Genomic DNA, 26378 nt, shown 5'->3' on the forward strand with positions numbered 1-26378 from the left:
TGTAATGATTGTCCGGGGGGCTGAACAAGCACCTTGAATTTAGCTGAGGCCGGCGCTTGCAATGTCCAACGAACGTCTATGTCTGTTACCCTGTGATAGTAAATGAATTGCAGTCTTTATGAAATATTTTGGCTATTATGTTTAATATAAAAAGTCACCTTTTAACTTTATTTTTGTATTTTGAAATTAACTGGACATACACGCTGTGTCTTTTTATTGACAGGGCTGCAAGCATCTGCAAAACATTCTGGCTTTTCTGTTAGAGTGGAGAATGCAGTGCCTGTTGTACCACAAGCACCAGCTGCACAGTCCATTCAGATTCAGCCGGGTGTTCTTGCTCAGGTAAGTGGCTGACCAGTCTATTTAAAGTTGAAATTTGTTTCCCAGTCCTGAACACATTAACTCTTGCTGGGCTCCATCAGATGGTGACATCTCTCTGGTACCATGCCTCGACAGTCATACATCATTATGGTTAAATATCACAAGCAACCAATGACCGTTGATAACTTTCTACCCCTGTGTTTCACTCTTTTGTCTACCAGTGAAACAACATGAAAACTAATAACTACAGGCTAAAACTTTTCAAAAGTACAATTTCCCTTTTGAAGGTTGCCTGTGCGATTGCTTAATTAAAGTTAAAACTACTTAAGGTGTTGATTTACAATTCAACATAAAACTATTTTTCCAAGGACCTTTGCAAATGCTCAGTATATTTTGTAAGCTTAAATAACTGAAGCTAACTTTTATTAGTTGATTAATCTTCTTTCCAAAACATTTTTTTTTAACTAGACCAGTTCTCCAATCCTTCGCCCAAATAACTTGTCTCCAGGGTTGAATTTTGATATTTGATGCTAGCAAACTATTCAATCACTGGCTACTAAAATCAGCACCAGTTCTGTTTTGCAAGATAACAATGTGCACTTTGATATGTTCTCGAGCCATTGAGGTCTGTAGTAACACCCTGCCACTGCCCTTCTGAAATCAATTAACCAAGATTGATTCTGGGACTATGTGGTTTGTGTCACAGTACTTCTCGAGTAAATTTGCTAAACCACCAAGGCAGTATGTTGTCAAATGTATTTGTTATTTTATCATAGTATTTAAAGTTATAGATTACTTAACAATTCTTAAAACAATTACTTTTATCAATTGTAAGTTATTGAATTATGTGAAAAGGTGCAGCTGACGGTAATTTAGCTACAAAGGCAAATAGAAGCCAGAGGTTTAACTTGAAGAAAGCAAAATTTAAGGATTTGTGTGCATGTGAAGTTATTTGTTTAAATAAAATATTAAAAGATTAACTTTGGAGAAGTAGTTTGCAAGTTACAAAAATAACTTCATAAACATACCAATATCTCTCTTTAAATTGTGCCCCTCATGCTGAAACATTTTAGGATAGTATATACATCAAACAAATGAAAAGAGCCCTTGGAATGTATGCCTCCATAATCTGGTATTAACTAAATGTTAGTATAATTACCCACTTGTGGCTAGCAGCTTTTCCCTACCTGGTTTTTGTTTTGTGACGATAAAACTAAAATAAGATATATTTATATTTTAGACCTTCCATCATAATGAGGTGGTTTCAGGTCACTTCATATCCAACAACCTGCTGTTAAAGCTCTGCTAGCATTTTGACAACTGTGAAAAAGTCCACCACAGCAGTTGAGACAATTGACAACATTCTGAAAGTAGAAGCCATTTTTTTTCCTACTCCCAATATTAATGGATGGGGTTGGTGGGGAGAGAAGATCCTTTCTTTTTTAAAAAATAGTCTCGACGGTACAGATCATCATCTTCATAATAAATTAGCCAGCTTTTGCTTAGGCCATACCCTGTATTTGAATCAGGTCTTGTTGAAGTCTGTCCATTTTTAAAAAAATACCTTGCCATTCCTAGGAATATCTTAGCCATTTGGATTGCCACTCCACTCATATTATTACATTAGCAGAGTGCCCCCGAATTTTTAGCCAGGATTTCCATTGGGGCTGCCTGGGCTAGTGAGCAAGTCAGGTGTTGGGGCTGACAAAGTGGCAGAAAAACTTTGGGGCTGGCAGAAGAGAGAAGGTTGAACGAGAAGGTTGGCTGGTAACAATTGGGATTCATTTGGAAGTTGAGAGCGGCTGGGAGATTATCAGGGTAGGTAGGTTCGGGTTGGCAGTCAGGTTAGTGTGAGTGGCGACTGGGTCAGATTCAGAGTGGGAGGATTGGTTGGGCTGGCTGTGGTGGGTCCCAGGAGTTCAGGCTGGCACTGATGGTGTCAAATCCTTGGGGTTCAGACACTTGGGTGGGAAGGAGTCACTGCCAGTTCTGCAGGCCAGTTGATGGTTGTCAGGTGTCCCAGAGGTCTAGTGGTTCAGGGAGGCATAGTTGGGGCGATGTGTGGTGACGTCTTAATAGTTACCCTTATGGAAGTTTTTAATTGTCTAATCTTTCCCAAACAGCAATTAACGCAACAGAAGCAGAGCTTTTTGAATTGTTTGATAGTGCAGGTTTGTTTTTTGGGGGGTATAAGCTGCAGGAAAATTGTACAACAGAGGTTTCAGCTTCCCGTGCAGTAGCCATGGAATGAGCTGTATATGGGATTCCTCCGGGTCCTGATGCACAACTCCAGTCTGCCATTGTCTGATCATTGGAATATCTGCACCTATGATTAAAGATTAACAGGGATGATAACATTATGCCCATCCATCCATAGCAGCAGAGGCATTCGCTTTAAAGTATAAACTGCAGTTTTATGTCCAAGTGTTTTATTTTAATTCACTTGCTGGAGCTGAAATATTTTGCTAACAAATCCATATTTTCACTAGTGTCTAATTTCTTTCTATTCAGATGTGACTCATAGACTGTTTTAAATCAGTAAGTGTAGATGAAATAAATATTCAGTTAGTATGATAGCTTTTATTAAATTTGTCCACATGCAGCCAACAATGACCTCTTTTGCATCAGGTTCAGCTGTTAAAAGCAGCCTAAAACCCAAAAGCAATCTAAAACCACAGTGGTTCAATCAGTGTATAGGCAGCTAGTTGTCCAGGCCAACAGCCTTAACTTGTATCTATAAAAAAAACCCAAAACATTATAGCTCTGTTATTGGTGTTGAGTTAACATTTAGGGTTACAGTGCTCAAGTGGTTCACAGTCGTGATACCTTTTAGACCTTATGTTGATTTCAGTGTCTTTTATGCAATATAGATATCGTTTCATTGGAAACACGCTGTGTGGAAATTCGGCAAAATATCACATCCTTTTTTGAATCCATTTGCAGTCTTTATTTGAACAGTGATCCAATCTTCTTTTGACTCCATCTGGACGCAATTTGAGCTTGATTAGTGCAGTGATTCAGAGTCATCCAGAACCCAATGAAACCTGAAAATGAGTTTTGCCACAAATCATTGTAATGTATTAGGGAATGTCTTTCTGTTTATTCTCTTTTTCTTCTAGGACTGTGGCAATATGGAATAAATAATAACCTTTCTTTTTACAGTGTTGGAAAATGTAATTGTGTACATGATGGTAAATACCTCATAGCTTTGAATGCCTTATTACTAAAGGATATGCATTTCAGTGCAGAGTTTTGAGACCGTCTTATTATAGATGTCTTTGTTTAATGATTTTGTTGGGTTTTTTTGGGGAATGATGGTGAGGAGGAAAATAAAGAAAAAAAGGCAAAAAATGTAGTTCCAGGTGGCACAGTGACTCACTGGTTAGCACTGCTGCCTCACGGCACCAGCGACCCAGGTTCAATTCCAGCCTTGGGCAACTGTCTGTGTGGAGTTTGCACATTCTCCCCAAGTTTGTGTAGGTTTCCTTCTGGTGCTCCGGTTTCCTCCCACAATCCAAAGATGTGCAGGTTAAGTGAATTGGCCATACTAAATTGCCCATAGTGTTCAGGGATGTCTAGGTTAGGTGCATTAGTCAGAGGTAAATGTAGAGTAATAGGTTAGGAGAATGGGTCTGGGTGGGTTACTCTTCGGAGGTCGATGTGAACTTTTTGGGCCAAATTACCTGTTTCCATACTCTGGGGAATCTATGATTCTATGAGTTTATAATGATAAAAATGCAACCTTTTACTGATGATTTTTAAAGCTATGATGGTGATTTTTTCTTTTCTTTAATTTGCAGTTGGCAGTGTCTCTTTTTATATGCCTGATTAGGATGTGCATCAGCCCCACTTTAAAATCAAATCTGATATTGATAGTAGATTATTTTACATATATTATTTGTATTTGTTTCTAAAATAGTTGGGGGTTTAACTTTTCAGAATGTTTTATTACATTGGGATTTGGTGGTTATGGTTTTCTCATGGCTCATTTCTGCTGGTTTTAGATTTAGACTTAAATCTGAATGAGATAGATGGTTCAAGAAACCCAAGTAAAACAAATTTGAATACTCAGCTAAATTTCTGGTTCACTTAACATGCACAGTATTGTCTTTAAGTTTGTTTTTTGTTTTGCTAAAAGTTCAATTTTCATACTATTCTGAGCATCAAAAAGAGACACTGCATGTTTGAGAACAAATATATCATGTAACTGACTCCCAACCCCCCCCCCCCATTACAGGGCAGCTGCACACCGCTGATGGTGGCCACTCTACATCCTCACGTTGCCACTGTTGCTCCGCAGTATGCGGTCCCTTTTACCCTGAACTGCGCAGCCGGCCGGCCTGCGCTGGTCGATCAGACGACCACAGTACTGGTAAATGCTCCCACTCGGTGTGATTCTGTGCACTAACAGATGCTCCTCTAATGCTGCTGCAGAGGAACGGAAGCATGTATCATTGTGTGCCTTATATATTTTCCACGTCATTGGACGTCTTGTCTTTCTTACTCTTCTGAGCATTCTGGTGAAACAAGCTATACTTGAGTCCAAAATACTCAGCATTTCTAAAAGGCTAAAATTGTTTTAAGGACTGATTATGGTGGAATACATTTGTGCCTGACTGTATCTAAATTCCCTGAGAAATACATCAGTTGTAACAACTGCCAAATCTTTTCATATATATCGAGTTAGATTGAGGTCATCTGTTTACAGGCATAAGGTTGCAGGGAGGGAGGGAATGATTCTGTCCATAAAATAGTATGATAGGTCATCTTGATGAATTCCGCTTTATGGAAATAATTTGACTTTCTCTGGATTCTGCCAGATGGAACTCAGTAGTTTTAAGTGGATTGTGAATTGACATAGCTTATGTTGTTCCCTCTCCCTCCAGCCCCATTTTGTTCAAAACATGTGGGAAATATGGATAAGCACATGAGGTAGAAAGGAGTAGGTGGATGTGTTGACAGTTTTAGTTTGAGGGCTGTGAAGAGTCTTATATGGAGTACAGATTATTGTTATAAACCAGTTGGATTGAATGACTTGTTTTCTATGTTTTAAACTATGTAATTAAGATTCCTCTCTTGTGTCAGTTTTTCTGCTCCATTGTAATTGTTACAGTAAAGCAGTTTCTGAATAGAAACAGCTTGCTCGAAGCCTATGATGCTTCCCTAACCAGCTAGTCTCTAAGACTTGAAATACCATTGAGAATTGTCAGTAGATCTTGAACTTGTTTTTATAAAAGCTTTTGAAATTGAATGTTTGGATAAATAGTTATAACAATAGAGTATAATTTTGATTATAAGTTATATAATGCATTGTTCAAAATTCTTGTGTATCGAGGTAGTTCAGTTATCTTATTTTGAGAGATGTGTCTGCATTCAAGAGGACAGATGTGCAAAGAGGATGTATTATTGCTATACTAAATAAATAAGTAATTAAAATGTATTTGATGCTGAACTGGGCCTAGCTGCAAAATCCATATGATTCCATGGTGGGTAGCTATTGGATATTGATGATGATACGTGTTAATGAAACTCTGTTCTGGCTATTACATCCTCCTTCTCTCCTCACATGTGCGCAAATCTTTGATCTGAACAATGTATAATTGAAAAACACTGAATTTCTGGTTAAGATGGCAAAGTTGCCTTGCATTGTGAAAACATCGGGCCAATTAGAGATTTAGTTTGTGCTATTAGTGGAACTGTAGTGTACCATTTGTCTTACCATAGAGTCATAGAGGTACACAGCACAGAAACAGATCCTTCGGTCCAACTAATCCATGTCGACCAGATATTCCAACCCAATCTAGTTCCACCTTGCCAGCACCTGGCCCATATCCCTCCAAACTCTTCCTACTCATAAACACATCCAGATGCCTTTTAAATGTTGCAATTATATCAGCCACCACCACTTCCTCTGGCAGCTCATTCCATACACGTACCACCATCTGAGTGAAAAAGTTGCCTCGAGGTCTCTCTCATATCTTTCCCCTCTCACCCTAAACCTATGCCCTCTAGTTCTGCACTCTCCCACCCCAGAGAAAAGACTTTGTCTACTTATCCTACCCATACCCTTCACGATTTTATACATCTCTATAAGGTCACTCCTCAGCCTCTGACATTCCAGTTAAAAAAGCCCTAGCCTATTCAGCCTCTCCCTCTAGCTCAAATCCTCCAACCCAGGCAACATCCTTGTAAATCTTTTCTGAACCCTTTCAAGTTTCACAACATCTTTGCGATAGGAAGGAGACCAGAATTGCACGCCATATTCCAAAAGTGGCCCAACCAACATCTGTAAAGCTGCAACATGACCTCCCAACTCCTGTACTCAATACTCTGACCAGTAAAGGAAAGCATGCCAAACACCACCTTCACTATCCTATCTACCTGAGACTCCACTTTCAAAGAGCTATGAACCTGCACTCCAAGGTCTCTTTGTTCAGCAACATTCCCTAGGACCTTACCATTAAGTGTACAAGTCCTGCTAAGATTTGCTTTCCCAAAATGCGGCACCTCGCATTTATCTGATTTAAACTCCATCTGCCACTTCTTAGCCCATTGGCCCATCTGGTCAAGATCCCGTTGTAATCTGAGGTAACCATCTTCGCTGTCCACCACACCTTCAATTTTGGTGTCATCTGCAAACTTATTAACTATACCTCTGATGCTGATCTCCAAATCATTTATGTAAATAACGAAAGGTAGTCCAGCACCAATCCTTGTGGCACTCCACTGGTCACAGGCCTCCGATCTGAAAAACAACCCTCCAAACCCCCCTCTGTCTTCCACCTTTGAGCCAGTTCTGTATCCAGATGGCGAGTTTTCCCTATATTCCATGTCTTGTAACGTTGCTCACCAATCTCCCATGAGGAACCTTGTCGAATGCCTTCCTGAAGTCCATATAGATCACGTCTACCGTTGTGCACTCATCAATTCTCTTTGTTACTTCTTCAAAAAACTCACTCATGTTTCTGAGACATGGTTTCCCACGCATAAAGCAGTGTTGTCTGTCCCTAATCAGTCCTTGCCTTTCCAAATACATGTACATCCTGTCCCTCAGGCTTCCCTCCAACAACTTGCCCACCACTGATTTCAGGCTCACTGGTCTATAGTTCCCTGGCATGTCCTTACCACCCTTCTTAAACAGTGTTAGCCAATCCCTAGTCATCCGGCACCTCAACTGTGACTATCGATGATACAAATATCTCAGTAAGAGGTCCAGCAATCATTTCCCTAGCTTCCCACAGAATTCTAGAGTACATCTGATCAGATCCTGGGGATTTATCCACTTTTATGCATTTCAAGACATCCAGCACTTCCTCCTCTGTAATATGAGACTGGTTCATTTGAGAACAAAGGCGAGTCAAACAGTCAGGGCAGGCAGGGACAAAGCAGAGAACAAGGTAGGACTGAAATTAAACTGCATTTATTTCAATGCAAGAGGCCTAATAGGGACGGCAGATGAACACGGCATGGTTAGGAACATGGGACTGGGATATCATATCTTGATGCTGAAGACTTGATTTATAGTACTTTCATTCATGACTTTTCTGAAATAGGAGTTGTGCTGGACAACAGCAACCAGATTAAAGCCTTTTCGGAATGCTGAGTCCATTGGATTTAAACTGATACTTCATTCACAAGCAGTCAATGACTGGTGACGTGGTCAAATTTAAAAAATTGACTCAATCTGAACTGATTAACAGTTGAGCAAATTTATAGTGAAGACTGCAAAAATTAAGTAGCATTTTTATTTTCTTTAAAATTTTTAGTAATAGGTAAAATGATGGATTTAAATTGAGATTGCAGGGATGTGAGTGATCACACCAATGACAGCATTGGATACCTTTGATCTTTTAAAAAGGTCACTAACTTGCATCCTGTCTAATTACTGCCTCAAATAGCCTTTTAATAGCAGACAAAACCTGCTATCACAGCTGACCATCAGATGTTATTAATATATTCAAACTTTAATGTAATTTCCTTTGGAAAAAAACTCTAAACCTGTCCCCTATCAAACTATCCTTTGATTAAAAATAAGTAAAAGCATTACAGCTATTAAATTACAGCCCATTAGCAATTGGCTTTGTTTTTCGAAAAAACATTCCTTAAATACCATGTTCCCATCTTAATGGTGGGAATTGGCAAGAAAGAATTGGGGAGTACATTGCAAGGATCCAAATTAATGGAATCATTAATCATGGGTTTCAGAGTAATTGGGTACTTATTCAGTGAGTTCAATAGCTGTAACATGTTTATTTTTCTGATCTAATCTTTATATATGAAGTCATATTAAAATTGGGATGTTAGGGAAATCATAAGCTAAGTATTTGATATTTAAAATTGTCCCTGATGGTGTCATGCTGTTCAGTGAAATTATGTAAATGTGCACTACTTGTGATTGTCAGAATTACTTCCTATAGCATTTGTTATATGCCTGTTTTTTGAAACCAGCTCCTATTGTTATAAAAACCATATCCTATAATGCCATTGGGGATTTGCTCATATATTAAGGAAAATTAATTATGGTGGTTTTCAACAATTATTGAAACACTTAGGTGATTGTAAGATTGCTAAATAATTTTTGTGGTCTGAAATTAAACATTAGTAGCATGTTTATTTTTTAAATGGCTCATCCAACTTCTGCAGTTGCTTCCAATGACCACGTGCATTTTGCTATCTCAGATCAAAGGTTGGTTAGAATGTTCCCTCCCTTTTCCCCTTGCTGCTTGGCATGAGCCTGCTTAGAAGAGATCGCTGTGTCTGTGTGTTTGTATTCCTGCAGAATGGCTCGTCGCACAGAATATCCAAATGTTTGTTTCTGCTTCAGAGCTGCGAGATATTGGATATACTCACTTTCTCTTTCTCTCATTAAACTGTAATGCCTTGTCCTGTGCAGGTATTGGCTTTGGAGGGAGGCGTTGTGTAAATCTAACATCACAGATCTTTGTTTTACCATTGTGCTTCTCTTGCCAGCTGTGTGCGGTCTTCACCTAGATGCTTTGTGTTCTTTTCGGGTGTCTGCAAACTTTTGGGCTATTGTTCCAGGCAGTGGCAACCTTGACAGTCTGTCTTTGTTTGCAGCAGGCGTGGCCTGGAGGAACCCAACAAATCCTGTTGCCATCAACTTGGCAACAGTTGCCTGGAGTGGCTGTCCACAATTCAGTTCCACATGCTACTGTGATACCAGATGCTATGACTAGTACCCAGCAAATAACAGATTGGAGGCAAGTAACCTTTAAGGAAATAAACATTTTTCTTTTTCAGCTCTTATTCTTTGCATTTACATCCATTTACAAGGAAGGCTTGTCTTGGAATGGGATAATATTTCAATAATAGTTTGCCAGTAGCATTATCACTCCAATGAAATTGTGACATTTTTATGAAAATGCTTTTAAAAAGTCAAATTGATGTTTTAACAAAAAAAAATCTAGATCCCAGATATGTATTTAATTCTAATTGGTGCTTTTTCTAAAATTTCTGTTTGTAGAAATTCCCCAAATAAGACTACCTCCTTGCATGGTAACTTCACAAAATTGGACATGACAAAAATTATTAGCATTATATCTTTCATTAGTGATGTGGAAGGGAAAGTACATTTGAGCAATAAAAACAAGCTGCATAACCTTTTGCAAATGAGTACATTTGATCTTTTGGGTATGAGTTAAAACTGATACCTCGGTTTGCTTACTAATTATCAAGTGCTATGATATACTCTGGTTTAAGGTTAACGGAACTGGAAGTTACACTCGAGTGCATTTTCTGAGAGTTATACTGTAGAATTTTTAAATTGGTCATTCACAGAGTCAGCATTGTTGGAAAAATTCCCTGTGTTTGATTGCTCTTGAGAAGGTGAGCCACCTTCTTGAATGAAGCTGAATGGCTTTTCGGCTAACCACGTTGCTGTCAGTCCAGGCTGACCAAGTTCCTTGAAGGGGCATGCAGTGAACCAGATATGACAGTCCACTAATTTTGAGGTGACCATTACTGATGTTAGCTTTTTATTCCAGAATTTGAATTTCTGTCTCCGGATCATTAGTCCAAGCCTCTATTAGTCCAATAACATAATCATAGCATATACTGTAGAATCTAGTGATGTCGTTTATCTCTGCTACTAAGAAGTAATATAAAATGGCAACTGTGAAAATCTGAGATAATGCTGCACCTGGCCGTGACACAAATTTAAGATTATTGGGGGTGAGGGGAAGTAAATATAAAAGATATTTTTAGGTTCACTGTAGTACTGAATAAAAACTTTAAAGTTGAACAATATCATGTGGCTTACTTTATTTTTGCAGTGGTAATTTGTAATTTAATTGGGTTATTTTTAAACTTCAAAGTAACTTTTGAAAATATTGCAACAAGATGAGTCATCAATGCCGGTTTTATTTATAGTTTTCACCCATCTTTCTAAACCCAGTTTTTGGGTACCAAGTTCACTTATCTTTGTTGTTTTAATGTTAACTGTTTACTATTTTCATTTACATTGTTTTTACTCTTTGTTCTCAGAAATGCACATTCCCATGGAAGCCAGTATAATGCCATTGTGCAGCAGCCATCTTTGTTGGCTGGCCATGTGACTTTAGCTGCACAGCCCCTAAATGTCGGAGTTGCCCACGTGGTACGCCAGCAGCAAAACTCCAGGTCTTCCTCAAAAAGGAATAAACAGCTTCACAATGCAAGGTAAAGTGCATATACTGTCGACTTAAAACATAATCCATGTGCATCAAATAAAGTGGATGAAATCAATTACATTTCATTTTAGATAAAATATTTAGGGCTAAGTAAATGTACTGCTTTTTGTAGAATTGATCCATTTGAGATAGTGAAGATCCCTGACTCAGTCTCTGGTTTCTGCTAAGCTGGCTGGTTCCAACGAGCGCATTAGTTGAGTAGCTGTAATGCTACATTGGCATCAACTCCCTTTGCTAAATCAGGTTTGTTATCAGCAATGTTTTCTGCTGTTGAATAATGTCCTGTGGCCCTGTATTTCTGCATACTACACTGCCCTTTCCACATCCCCAGTTGAAAAGCAAGGGATACTTAATGCCCTATGATTCCACAAGAAGGGTACTCTGATCTAGACCTAGAACATGTACATGCATTTAAGAGCAATTTATACCTCTACTCAGCTGTAATATTTGGGATGGGGTGTTGGTAGACAGTGGTGTCCTAGCGTCTAGACCCAGAATGGGGCAAATAAAAAGGCTTAGATCTTCACATGACTATCAAATGACTTTGTTGAAAATGCTTCCTTGGATCTAGCAGAAAACAGGTCCTCAGATGTAATGCCCCAGAGTAATGAACTCAATCACAATTACTTTCAAATATCTCACACAAGGGAGATGCAGGCACATGAACCCCTATGAAACTGTCACAACAAGCATTAATTATTTTGGGAAGAGGCTAGCTGAGTGCATGGGTAATGTGTTCAAAAAGTTAAACATTCCGATTTACCAATATGTTCTTAAAATCCATTTATGTAATATGGGTGACACTGGCTGGGGCAACATTTATTACTCTATCCTAATGGTCCTTGAAAATGTGATACAGGTGGTCAGACATGTTCACCCATTGTGGCCCATGTTGGATAAATATACTGTCAGTACTTTACCTAAGAGATGTGGAGTTCTGTGATTTTGACCAGCGGCATTGATTGTATGATGATGCAGTTCTGTGTCAGGATGATGTGTGGCTTGGAGGGGAATGTGCAGTGGGTCGGTGCTCCTATGAAATTGCTGCACTTGTCCTTCTAGATAGTTGTGAGTTTAGAAATTGCTAGTAGAGCAGCCTTAATGAATTGCTGCAGTACATCTTGTAGACAGTGTACACTGTGTTAGTGGTGAAGAGAGTGAATGTTGAAAGTGTTGAATGTTGAAAGTGTTGAATGTCGAGCTAATCATGCAGGCTGTTTTGTTTGGATGGTGTTGAGCTTCTTGAGCATTGTTCATTGACAAATGATCAAACAAATACCAAACAAAAATGTCCTATCAACACAAATTACTATATTCTTGATGTTCCTTGTGTCTAATAAGATAACGATCTTGATCCTAAATCACAAAGGAGGGAAGAATAGTCAACCTCAGTATAGTGGGATGACAGAGTATTTGAAGTTAATGATTTAATCTTAAAACATGAAGAAATGTGTAGAAAGTACAGGTCACTGAAGTTAAAGTGGATTCTTCTGCAAAATCACCTGCTCATATTTCGGGCTTGAAGTAAACAGATGCTATAAATGTGCAGAGTAATCGAAAAATTATGGTTGAATAATCATTTTTGTGTGCAACAGGAATGTTCCTTGCATGGTTTATGATGTGTAATGTTTTGTTTCAAGAGTGCATTCAACCTTCTAATGTACTATGGGGAAATTAAAATATTTTTCCATTCAGAATGTTGTCTTATCAAGTCAGGAGACTTGGAAAAGTTTTTATTTTGCTTATTTAACACTTTTTATCAGAAATATTAATTATTTAGTAGTGCAGTGAATAAATCTTGATTCAATGGAATTAACAATTCCTTGCAGGCACTATTGTTTTAAGTTAGAAACTTAATTATTGGCAATGAATGGAATACCTTTGTAGGAACTCTTAAACTTGAAGAATTAAAATAATTCTGCCTAGAGTTGAGCAGAAATCAGATTTAAGATCAAATTGATGCATTTGAAAACTCAGAAGGATAAAGTAATTTAAGTCAGAACTTTTTGTGCATTTTCAAACTGTATTGGGAAGTCAAAATGTTAAACAATGTTTCCTGCTTGTACTTGTGAAAGATGTCATCTACAGTTGGTTGGCACACTAAAAGCGTGCATAAGTGTTAATGTAAAACAAAGGCTCCTTTTGGGGGTGAGGCACTGTTTTAAGAATTATAGGGCATTCTTTTATGATGGAGATGAAAATTTATTTCTCGGGGGAGTAGTGCAATTTTGGAGCCCTGCCTCAGAAGACAGAAGAAAAAAATATTTTTAAGTTGGGGGAGGGTAGATTCTTATTAGACAAGGGAATCAAAGGTATACATAGATGTGGATTTGAAACACACACAAGTCAGCCATGATCTTGTTGAATGGTGAATCATTCTCGAGGGACTGAATGACCTACTTCTGCTCCTAACTGATGTGTCCCAAATCCCATGTTGTTAGGCTTGCCTATGGTGCTACATTGGTTTAGCAGCGTGCCAGTACTTACTTTGATATTCTTGCAGAAGAATGCCTCTTCAGCCCTGGTTCTGGCGGTGCTAAGCGCCAGTGGAACTGCACCTTCTAGGAGCCTCTATCTTCAAGGGAAGAGTTGGAAAAGAAATAAATTATCAAAAAGTATTCTTTAAAAATTCTGAGAGTAGAATTTGCTACTCTATTTGAATTTGAAACTACAGATAACCAATCTCTGGACTTGAGTAACATCTGATCCATTGTATTCACTATTTTCTGCATGAAATGCAACACCCGTGTGGTGAGTTTTTCTAGATGGTCCTTTTGCAGTTATATCGTCAAAAACAATAGGAAAATCCCTGAAATAACTTCATGGTCCATACATGGTGTATTGCCAACACACTAAAATTAAAATAACCACCTTTGACGTGGGTTTGCACATGAACCTTTCATGCATTACACAAATTATATTTTTTGTCTGTGTACAGTGAGCTCAGCTTCTTCAAAATTGAATTGTATAAAAGTCTAACTGCTTTGATATCTTTTTGAACAGAGCTTCTGTAAAAGTTTAACTGATGATTTTAAGCTATGAATCTCAAATCACTAGTTTTCCATAACAAACTTGTCTGTTACTTAATTCTGTATCAGAAATGTTCCTGTGTTGGATGTCACTCCCTCTCAAACATACATGGTGGTTCAAAACAGTCCATCAAGTGCACCCTCCCCATACTGCAGCACAACAGCTGACCATCAGCGACAGACCATTGTGATTCCCGATACACCCAGTCCTGCTGTCAGTGTCATCACCATTCGTAGTGACACAGATGAAGAGGAAGAAACAAAGCAGAAGGTTGGGAGGTAGGTATATTATTCTACACAAATAATCACAGGAGGTGAAGACATTGCCCACACCACCCAAATGCAACCTAGGTAGTCAAAGCTTGCTTGACTTTGGAGGTGCTGAAAGTACATTGAAATCTGCATTGTCGCTCATCAGATCATTGCTTATTTACTTGCCTTTGAATTGATATTGTCATCTTACCTGTACCTTCTGGTTTGGATCAAATTATTTAATATTTTTCTGTAAATTTTGATGCAAGTGCACAACATAAGTGATAAACTAAGTCCTAGAATTTTTAGAGTCAACAAATTCAGATGCCCAAGAAAAGACTTCATTCCATACAAGTGGTAGGCTGTCAGTAGTTTTAGCTTTTTGGGTCCAGTTTATGGCTTTCGCCCTGATACGCTGTGGCAGCTTATAATCTATGAATGCCACATACCTTATGATACTCAATTAGACGTGCTTTCACATTTTGTTTATAGTGTTTACAAGCTCTTGTTGACCTCAATGTTGTTCTTGCCTGACTTCCATAGAGTCATAGAGATATACAGCACCGAAACAGACCCTTCGGTCCAACTCGTCCATGCTAACCAGATGTCCCAACCCAATCTAGTCCCACCTTCCACCACCAGGCCCATATCCCTCCAAACCCCTCCCACCCAAATACCCATCCAGATGCCTTTTAAATGCACACTTCCCAGCAGTATGTTGATCAAGAGGAGGAATCTCAACTCTCTTGGATAATCTGGTAGTGATCAGTTTTGAAATTGGGACTGTGGTGATCAACAAAATCTGCATTTCTGTATTTTGTACATTCTTTGTTCAGTAAGTTTAATCAAAGTAATTAGTATTTGGATGGCAAAGTAAGGAGCATTGATCTAGAGTTGGAAAGAGGCAAATGGAGGTCAAACAAATATTAAGTGTCACTGTTCCATCACTTAAATCCAACAATTGAGTTTCCGGGAGCATTGAGATGGCCTGACAACCATTGTAAATATTTTATTTTTCTCTTTTTCTCTTTAGCTCGAGCACGAAACAGAGATCAAACGTCATCAGTTACGTCACTGTGCATGATTCTTTAGAATCTGACTCTTCAAACAGTAACAGTCCCTATCCATGTGAACGCCCTCGAGCAACGCAAGTTATCAGCAGTACACAGGAAGCTTCTAAAAGAACTTTGGATGCCAGTCATAGTTCTGGATCTCGTACAATCATTGTACAGCCTTTAAAGGCGCAAGTCAGTGACAGTATGGGAGAAAGCAACAGTTTGTCAGGTAGGAATATAATTGTGTACCAAAGTGCTTCCAGCAATAAAACATCACTGTAAACTTAGCTGGATAATTTTATCTTCGCTTCAAAATGTATTCAACATTGATTAAAAATTGAATTACTTCAATGTATAATTGGTTTTGTCATCTGAGCTTTCTCAACCAAGCTGATAATGAGGGACATTGAAATCAAATATGCTTATTAGTGTTTCAGACATGTAAAAACTGAGGTTCCTTTCTTTTAACAGTATCTCCTTGAAGTTAGTTTTGTCTCACTCCCTTTAAAATGTGGCTTCAATTGCTGATGCTGATGAAGTAATCACCTCTATTTTTAATTTGCAAGTGTTACCATTATTAACCTTTGAAATGCAAACATCCACACTTGGTTTTAAAAGCTTATCAAGATACATCTAAACATTGCTTGTACCTCCATACTGACATGGAGTACTATTGCATATTCGTTCCATTTGGTAGCAGCATTAGACATTCATTAAAAATTCAATCCCCATTTCCCTCAACTGTCCCATGCCTTCCTTTTAACCTGTCCTCACTATGAAAGGTATTAATTACCATTGGGGGGGAAATATTGCTTTTCCCACAAAATTCTACAGGAAAAAGATCAGAAAGGTCTTGTATTGAAGTGATTACAAGATTCAACTAAATTCATTGGGTGGAAAAATAATTTAAAGAGGTGTTGCGTTTACTCAATTGCTCAAGTTTTTCTATTCTTATCCCTTTGTGGTATCATGAGTGCCATTGGCAAGGCCAGTATTTGTTGCCCATCCATAGAATCAGCCACATCACTGTGGACGTACAGTGATATGAAGGCCAAGCTTCTAGGATCAGCAGATTTCCTTCACTACAGGACATTGGTGAACCATATGGATTTTTTGCATTAAAAGATTTTTGGTCACTTTTACTGAGATTAGCGTCCAACTGCAGATTTATGATTGAGTTTAGATTCTACCTGTATACCCCAGATGTTAATCCAGGATTTTGGATTATTAGTGACATTACCTTTGTGCAACCATGAATGCTATATTGGGAACTCAATTCATGCAAAAGTGAAACTAGTTTGACTTTGGATTTATTTATTTATTTATTGTGAATCTAAATTGGTTTTTAATTATACTTTTGGAAGTTTGTTTCCTTTTTCTCTTCTCGGGTCGCCTGATTTTTGCTCTTCGTACTGAAGGGGATTGAAATACAGCATGTTGTTAAGTTTTGCCTTGTGCACTCACCTATGAATTTCTTATGCCTTTTAGGCTTTTTCTCGAATGTTTATAAGGCAAAAACAGGCATGCCTATGAGTGGTCAGACTTCAAGCTCAACAACACCAACCACATACCGACAACGGCAGCCTCTTAACCTCAGTCAAGTATGTAATTATTCTCTTTGTTTGTAAGATTGATACATAATTTTATTTAGGGAGAGAACCAGTTTTACTGCCAAAAAAAACATTTAAACTAAGTTCTAAGATTAAAGATTGGGAAGTACATAAGACCATAACACGTTAGGAAAAAACACTGACTTTTTGGAGAATAACATGGAATCGGGGTTAACTGGTGGTGGGGAAATTGTGAACAAATGTAATCAGTGTGGCCTTAAACATTTTATGTGGTATGCAGCCAATTTATCTGTATGCATGCCCTTTAAATTTTTGTTATGGTTGTATGTGCATCAAGTTCCAAGTTACAGTAATGTTTTCAGGCTGCTGCACAGTTTAGCTGAAATGTTGTTTCACATCAGTTCCATTGTTTTTTTCTACCATTTATTAGCAATGATCAATAAAGTCTAGGACAAATGTATACCGTGAAAAGCAATAACGAGGTACCTGTCATGGTACACCATTTATAAGTAAAAGATAAGTGTGAAATTGTAACAAAAGCTACAAAGTTGGCTTGATGAAGCTGATGTTAGAGCAAAGGAGATTGAGCACCGACTTAATTGAGGTGTACAAACTTCATGTCAGATTTATGTAATCTGGACACAAAAAAATGTTCCTGTTTGCTAACTTGAACTAAGGGATATGGATTTATGGTTTTTGGCAAGAGAGTAGGGAAAATATGCAAAAAAAAAAAGCAGCAAATAGCAGGAGTCATAGAGGTCAACAGTACAGAAAAAGTCCTTCACCCATCAAACGTGAACCAGGGAAAAATGAGCCCTAACTATTCTAATCCCATTTTCTAGCACTTGGCCCATATTGATGTCTTAGCATTGCAAGTGTATATCTAAATACTTCTAAACCATTATGATAGTTTCTGCCTGGAGGTGGGGCTTGAAGGCAGTTCTGGGCTTGTGAGGGGAGCAAATGACTTTGAGCTCCAGGATGGGGAGGGAAAGGGAGAAAGTTTGAGAGCTCCAGGATGGGAATGGATGTATTTAAGTTCCTCACTGATGTGCTTTAGCAGGAAGGGATGGTGCAGTGCTGTTTGAATTTCTGAGCTGAATGGGATTGAAATATAGATTTAGATTTACTTAGATTAGTTTACTTTACAGTGTGGAAACAGGCCCTTTGGCCCAACAAGTCGGCACAGTGGTTAGCACTGCTGCCTCACAGCGCCAGAGACCCGGGTTCAATTCCCACCTCAGGTGACTCTCTGTGTGGAGTTTGTACATTCTCCCCGTGTCTGCGTGGGTTTCCTCCGAGTGCTCCGGTTTCCTCCCACAGTCCAAAAATGTGCAGGTTAGGTGAATTGGCCAAGTTAAATTACCAGTAGTGTTAGGTGAAGGGGTAAACGTAGGGGAATGGGTATGGGTGGGTTGCGCTTCGGCGGGTCGGTATGGACTTGTTGGGCCTAAGGACCTGTTTCCACACTGTAAGTAATTTAATCTAATCAAGTCCACATCGACCCGCCAAAACGCAACCCACCCAGACCCATTCCCCCACATTCACCCCTGCCCCTAACACCATGGGCACCTAAGCACGGCCAATTCACCTAACCTGCACATTTTTGTGTTTGTGGGAGGAAACCGGAGGAAACCCACGCAGACACGGGGAGAATGTGCAAACTCCACACAGACAGTTGCCTGAGGTGGGAATTGAACCCTGTTCTCTGGTGCTGTGAGGCAGCAATGCTAACCACTGTGCCACCGTGCTGCCCATGGAGCTCCTGTGCCTGGAGAGGCAGGGTGTGTCTGAATTCTTGGGAGTGGCAACCAGGGTTGTTGTGCCTTTTGAGCTCCTGATATTGGGGGAAGCTAGTGGTGTGTTTTAGTTCCTGGCTGACATGGGATGCATTGGTCAGGTGGCATAATTAGCTCCTGAGCTGAGGAGGCAGTAGAAGACGTTCACTGTGGTGGGAATTGTTTAAACTTCAGAATTTTAAAGACGCAAACAGGGATTTTATTTGCAATGACAATCAAGCTTCAAAAACTTCATTAAGCAAAAGCCAGCAGTAGACAAAACAAAACACGGCCTCACAGCTATTGGCATTCAAGCAGCCATCACTGTCTTGGAGTTCACAACCGATACTATCCTGAAAGGGCATCTGATTAATATCATTTTTCCCAAATTTATTAAGGAATATCTGTGAAGAATGCAGGAACTGGAAACACTGGCTGCAACTTTTCTGCAGCTTCCTAGCCTACAATTTTTCAGCCATTAAAATGTAAAGTAGTCAGCTTGAGGGATAAAGGATTGTGACATCTTAGCCATGACCTCACCGAAGCCTGTTGATTGTTTTCAGAACCTGAGTACCAATGGTCTGTGTTACTCAGTTTCCAATTTAGTTAGTTCTTCGCATTATCCACTAGTGCTGTTGCTTTGAAAAGTTGCCATTGTATTGCAAAATGATTTGGGGAGTCTGATTTTTTTTTTCTTCAGAAGACCACTTAATGTATATTTATGTTTAAAAGCAAAATTTTATCTTTAAACGTTTTATAATAATTTCCACTTCCTTGTTTTTTTAGGCCCAGCAATCTGTCACTCAAGAGCGAAGTGTGAATCCTGCTCCCCGCAGACAACAGGCATATGTGACACCAACTCTTGCTCAACCTCCTTACTCTTTCCAGCATAATAGTCCCACACATCCAGTGGTTCACCCTCACCTGACGGCTGTGTCAGCCCCAACGCACCTTTCAGGACAACCCCACATGTATACCTACACACCAACTGCTGCTGCCTTGGCAACTTCCAGTTCCATGGCCCATCTTCTGAACCAACAAAGTTCCTCCAGACATGCCATGCAACAAGCAACGTACACAGCTCATCCAACCAGTCTCCTCCAACAGGTGCCAGTCAGCATGGGCCCAAGCCTTCTGCCATCTGCCAGCGTTGCTCCCAGCCAGTACCAGCATCCATTTGCTACCCAGTCATACATTAATGCTTCCAGGGCACCTACTCTTTATGCTGGCTATCCACTCAGTCCCACTAAAATAAATCAGTATTCTTATCTGTAGCTTTCTTATTTGCAAATGTGCTGTGCTACTGTACGAGATCTAGACAAATCCAGTTTTGTATGAAGGAGGAGTGCGCTTCATTCCATTAGACAGGACTCTTCTGTGGTGTCATGTTTTGCTTCTGAGCTGGGTCACAAGTCTGCAGAACATTCAGCAGTAAGGAGACTTGGTTTTTAACCCTTTTTTAAAAGAAAAAAGGATATTGGAAATAGACCACATTTTAAATATTTTACAATGATTTGGAAATAATTTTCAGAACCAACACAAATGTTTGTTTTTAAATGTACTGTTGCTTTATTTTGCCAGCTCTTTGCCTGAACACACTGATGAATCTGCTACTTGAAATAGGTTTATGCTGCTCAAAGTGTTAATACTATTGCTTAGGAAGTTCAAAGAATGCATTTTTTCTAGGCCTATTACATAATAAAATGGCAAGTAATGGATGCATCATTTAGTTTGATTGAAAAGTTGAAGCCTATACAAATCCTGAATTGCATAACTCATTAATCTTCAAGCATATCACTGTTTCATTGTATTTTGGAACATTTATGAGAGGTCTTCAAAATTAAAGAAAAATTACATTTTTGAATTCTATGTAAAATAGTTTGAAATATCACATTTTTAGTTGCAACATTAATTTTGTATTAATCTGGATTTCTTAAAGTATTGGTTTCTGAACAGTACATTTAATTAAGTATGAAAATGAGAAATGAAAACATCTACTTGCTCTTCTGAGAAGTGAATCCATTGAACATTTCAGTCATCTGGTGCTGCCGTCCATACGGGATTAGTGAGCTTTATTTAAAGCTGCAGGTTTAAGAACCGTTTAATCACTTTTCAGTGAGCATATTTTTAAGCAGTTGCTTCTGTAACTTTTACTTGCCTGTGTGTTCTTCATAGTTGATCAAGAATTGTTGAGGATGAATAGCTTACTTAAATGAATTGGAAGTTGGAGAGATGGTGAACAAATATGGTCACTGCTGTATTATTAAATATTGAGTAAACTATTCTAAGTCAGCCATTCTTTAAACTTGCGAAGGACAGGTGTGTATTTTAATTGTACTGCACATACTATGTCATTTCTCAGAGTCCAGGGATTTAAGGTGTATTCTGGCACCTCATCACTGCTAGAACCTTTGTGCACTGTGTAGATTTCATTTGGGCATCAGTAGTGCTGATTTGTAATTTAAGATAACTAAATGCATGCACGCACCCTAAAGCTGTGTTTAAATCATGTCCCACATCATGTTCCAGAGCTGTTTTGACCCCTCCCTGCTTAACTTATTGGTATTTTTAGTGTGTCATGCAGATTGAAAGTGTGTTACACACCAGCTCACTGTATAGACTTTCAATCACGAGGGTCTGTGGCATTGAGTTGTTATTGTCAGTTATGCTTGTGCAATTCGCAGTGACATTACTGCCATAATATCCTATTTACGTATAGGAGTAGTTCAACTAGTTCCAGCAACTAATACAGCTTTAGCATCAGAGCTGCAGAAGCAGACATGTGACGCTTACAGTTTCCAACAGAACTAGCTACAACAGTCTGAACAAAAATGTAAATTATGATACTTGAATTGTGAATTTTTTTGTAACTCGAGATTTAGTTCCTGATCACCCCAAAGGGATTCTTTTTAACGTACCTGTCATTTCAAGAGAAATTAAGTTGGAACATGTTGGAATGTACATGCAGTGTCTTTGGATACATTTTTGGAACTTTATTAAATGTTGTAGCACTGATGAAGTAATTGTGTTTGAAAAGAGGTGGTCGCAGAACAGGCATCATCCGTGTGTTCTGGATGGGAGCAATTCTTTGACTCGGTTTTTGCACAGGTGTGAATGTTGTGGGGGCTTATTTGATGAGTTCTTTCCCCTAGTTAGTGCCTTAACAGATTTTTACATAGTACATTAAATTAAAACTTCTACACTGTGCTTTAGAGAATCCCAACTTGTTACAGTTAGATCATTTGGACTTGTGTGCATGGAAGGCCTCTCGGGAATACAAAACAAAGTGATGGGAGGGTAGCACAGGAAAGTGTATTGTGCTGTTGAAACAGATTTTAAAACATTTAAGTTTATCTTTTTAAAAAAAAATCAGTTGAGTATTTTAATTGAAGTTTGTTTTAGTTTAAGAAAGGGAGATGGAATTTGAAACAGTATTCTTTCTGTTTTGAAGTTTTAAATTTTCGTTTTCATTTGGCACATATAACTATGCTCCTTTTAATGCAGCAAGCTAATTAGAATGTGAAAATGCATGTATCCATGTACTGTCTTCTGAACTTCAGTTCCTTTTGATTTTCACCTTATTATTAAGTTACAATGGTATGGCTGAGCATATTGTACTTATGTGAGGATAGTGCAGTATTTTGGTTTGTTTAATGGATTTTTGGATGAGGAAAATTATGTGCAATTAGCTTTAGGTGGTTGTGGTTCTTCTTGATGTGTAATTTTTTAAACTTTATTTTTCAATAGTTTATGGATGCTAACATTCCTTGTGGCAGTGGGATGCTGTCTGAGTAAACCCTTTGAAAGGCGACTACCCAGATTTTGGCTTCATGCAGGCAGACTGCCTGTAAAGCACATGTTCATCACACCAAAGAAAAGCCGATTTATTCTGCCTCATTTACAGGGCATGGAATAAGTGGTATTGCTTAACAGATATGCAAAGTATTTGCTAATCTTAATTTACAACTTTTAAAAACAAAATCTGCTATTCATTCCAACAACCTATCATTCTTGTTTGCAAACAGCTGCTCAGTGCTCCATTCTGTATTTGAAAGGAAAGTACTACTTACACTACTTCCCTTACTTGGTGTTGAAAGTGTTTATGAAAGCCATTATTTTTGTTTCCTTTTTAACTCTTATTTCATGCCCTGACTTCATAAGGTTGCAAGGAGTTGATGTGCACCTGGCAATCTCCCAGAGAAATGGCTTTTAGAAATTGCCTCTGTAAAATACCTCTGGTGTTGCAAAACCTGTCTTGTTTCAAGGTTGACCAGGAGATGGTGTTATACGGTGTTTCTGCAGGAAAGGCATTATTCCTGTGTATATGTTTGGAGAGCACAGATCTACATTAGAATTTATCACGCTTAATACCAGCATTATAAAATGATAAACTGGTAGAAATGTGAGGGTTTACAGAAATACACTAGCCTGCTGGTTCAGATGTTTTTTGTAAAAAATTAAATTTCTAACAAGAAACAAACATTCCACCAATGCTTCTATAACCAGGTAACTATTTGTACAGCATTTTTAAAGTGCTCCACTTTATGGAACTTTCAGATGTCACGAACACCAGGGCCTGTTCTTTCCAGTCCCCACAAGCTGGGTTTGTATAATGCAAACCAAGGTGTGAGAATTGACCAATTTGTTTCAGAAAGAGTATTGTTCTGTCTGAGCTCAGCACAACATAATGTGAATCTTGTTTTGTATTTGGTTCTTGGTATGCAGGTGCACAACTCCAGTTGATTGGAGAGAGCTCCACAAGCCAGCAAAATCTGCACAACAAACTTTTTTAGTGCATTGAGTTGGTTGATGCTGTTCACTTAGACAGTCATAGCAAGGTAAAGTGTTGCTCAAAAATCTGGTGGCTCTTACTTAAAGTTTCACTACTGTCAAATATTTTTACTTCATGTCAGATCCATTTTGACCAATTGCTGAAAGCTACTAATTCCTGTAAACTATTTACCCCTTCCCTGTCCCCTTTGGATGCTATACTGTCTGGAATCCAGGGAAATTAAATATATATTGACATTCTGAAACTTTGTATTGGATTCCTACAGAGCCAAATGCTCCACTTTATCTCTGCCAAGACTCTGCAAAGTGCTTTCTTGATGTGGTATTTCATAGTCTTACTGTATTATATCTACCTTGGTGCAGTGAAGAGCATTTGACCTTGTGAAATGGGACATTTTTTTTTTAACCTCACGTGGATGAACGTTGGTTTAAAGAAAAACATGTCTTAAAAGCTACAGCTAAGCACTTTTTAATCTTTGCTGTCAATTAGTGTTCCATGCCCTGTCATTGGGAAATGCACTTGCTGTAGATTGCAATGTACAGTGTCTTTTATCCTGCCCACAAACTAGGATACTCCATTTCTAAAGGAGTAACCCCAGTTAACAGCACAGCAAAGTACTAATGACGGGTTGAGTTTCTTCTGTCACTTATTATTGAATTTTGCCAGTAGAGACTCTTACCATCTTAGATTTTTGTCCAATTCTGGATTCTTGTGGCTAAACCTGCTTTGATAGTTTTCTGTGGGATTTTCTTGTGGGAAGGAGCATAATGCAAAATTTTGGAAGTTTAATTTATTTATGAAAACATTTGCCCAAGGAATAACACTGGTTTTGACCATTCAAGCAGGTCGAATAGACCTGTTGGTAAACTTTGCCAGTGTCCTCGCACCTTTATGTACTACTTTGTAACAATTTTTTTGTCAATGTTTTGTAAGGAAGCCATCTGTATCCTGTGTAAGTCATTTAGTATCTAAAATGTACATTTAAAGAGATAGTCCAAAGCCCACTCTGGTTGTATTTGAAACAATTGACATGGAATTTAAGTAGCACCTAATTAATCTTGTCACAACCACCTTTGAATACAAATACAGCTTGCTTGTTTCTTTGGGCGGGGATGATGGAGGGATTGGAATTTAAATAACCATTAATCACTGATAACTTCAAGCTAATTTATGGAGTCAAACATTGATTTTCTTTATTTTTTGGAAAAGAATTCTAACAACTTTGATTTAAGCTTGACTGAAAGTTTCCAGGAATTTAAGGTTGCTGCACTGATTCAAACAAAATTTTCCAGGAGTTTTTTGTTTCACATAACCTGTGTAGGGCTGTAAAAGCACTGTCTCTTTAAAATCTATATAAACAGTATATATTTATAGGGTTGACTTATATATGGTTACATATGGGTGTGTCTGCATTTATTGTTGGCTGGAGCATGTTCTCATTATTTTGCTGTATGTGTCTGCATTTACTAATGCTAATCATATGTGGGTGAATTTTAGTGTTTTTTTAATAGTATGATTGTAGCGAATGCAACAATTGTTAGTAGCATATACTTGGCTTGTATCATTGATATTGCTATAATAGGTTATTTGACTGGTTTGTATAATGTTATTTGCTACTCTAGTTCTTGTATGAACTGCGGTTTTCTTACTTTTTGATATAGCGATGTGATTATCACATGTAATGTGTAGGCAGCTCATAGAAATTATTGATTTTTCTATGGTAGTCTGGCAGTTAAACTGTAGAGGTTATTGTAAAATAATAAATTTAACAAAAGATAAAGAGATTATAGTTATTTAAAAAAAGTTCATAATACTAACTTTAAACTGGGAAAAGGGGTCCATTGTGATGAAACTGTTTATCTTGTAATTCACTGTTTTATTGTCTTTGGTTTCCAAAGTAGCTTGTCTTCTGATTGAAGTATTTTCTACATATGTTAAACATGCATTGAGTTACCAATAAAATGGGCTACATTTGTGTACTTTGTGTTAGCATCATTTTATGCAATTTTATTCGATCTTATTGCTTTATAAAAGTTTTCTGCGTTTTCCACTGGCATTTTCAGTGCATAACACTAGGCTTTGTCTCATCTGGAGTTCGCAGTTAAATTTGACATGAAATATCCAGAGCAAGAAACCTTAACAAATTATCTCTCACCTGCCATTTCATTGTAGTTGTGCAAGTATTTTCTGTTTATCTTTGAAATCCAAGATTGAATCTGCCTCCACAATACACTCAGGTAGTGCATTCTTGCTACTTTCAGATTTCTGACCCTTCTGCCAATGGGCAATTCCTCCTTGCCCTCTCTGGCCAGATCCCTCATGATTATGAACACTTACCAAACGTCTCTCAGATTCTCTACAAAAAATAGTCCCAGTGTTGTCAATGTATGCAGTGAACTGAAGTCTCGTCCCCAGAAGTATTTTTATAAATCGTATTTTTAAAACCTTCACAAACATCCTAAAGTATGAATTTAGATATAATGTTCCAATTGAAGCCAACCCTTTCAGTCCATCATAGCTTCCTTGAATTTGTACTCTACAGCTCTATTTATAAAGCCCGCAAACTCTAATACCTTACTAACCACTTGGCTGCCACCTTTAGTAATTTGTGTACATACCTCACCCTCCCCCATGTTCCACTGTTTATATATCCATTTTAGAATTGTTATCGTTATTTTGTCTCTTCCAAAATGTATCACTCCAGAATGTATACTTCTTTGTTTGCAATTTTTGAGAAGATTTGTAGCTTAGGTTGAGGTTCAGAATGTAGGTTTGCTCGCTGAGCTGGCAGGTTTGTTTTCAGACGTTTCATCACCAAGTTCGGAAACATCATCAGTGAGCCACCGGTGAAGCGCTGGTGTTCTGTACCACTTTCTAATTACGTGTCTTGGT

The 26378-nt window shown here is 38.3% G+C and overlaps 1 protein-coding gene across 5 annotated transcripts in view; it reads left to right on the forward strand.

Moving 5' to 3' along the window:
- LOC122563288 (homeodomain-interacting protein kinase 1-like) overlaps positions 1–25465 on the forward strand; it is a 105287-nt gene extending 79822 nt beyond the window's left edge. For 2 of the 5 annotated variants that reach the window (XM_087973671.1, XM_087973672.1), the window contains 8 exons: positions 224–342; positions 4559–4693; positions 9400–9542; positions 10825–10998; positions 14108–14317; positions 15324–15574; positions 16834–16946; positions 19481–25465. In XM_087973671.1, the coding sequence (XP_087829797.1) occupies positions 224–342; positions 4559–4693; positions 9400–9542; positions 10825–10998; positions 14108–14317; positions 15324–15574; positions 16834–16946; positions 19481–19969 (1634 nt within the window). In that variant the 3' untranslated portion in view covers positions 19970–25465. The remainder of the gene's footprint in view (positions 1–223; positions 343–4558; positions 4694–9399; positions 9543–10824; positions 10999–14107; positions 14318–15323; positions 15575–16833; positions 16947–19480) is intronic. The other 3 variants (XM_087973673.1, XM_087973674.1, XM_087973675.1) reach the window with 3 other exon arrangements.
- Positions 25466–26378: the final 913 nt, after the last annotated feature.

The sequence above is a fragment of the Chiloscyllium plagiosum genome, unplaced genomic scaffold (assembly GCF_037043375.1).
Source record: "Chiloscyllium plagiosum isolate Xiang-an unplaced genomic scaffold, Cpla_swu_hap1 HiC_scaffold_26, whole genome shotgun sequence".
NCBI classification, from domain to species: domain Eukaryota; kingdom Metazoa; phylum Chordata; class Chondrichthyes; order Orectolobiformes; family Hemiscylliidae; genus Chiloscyllium; species Chiloscyllium plagiosum.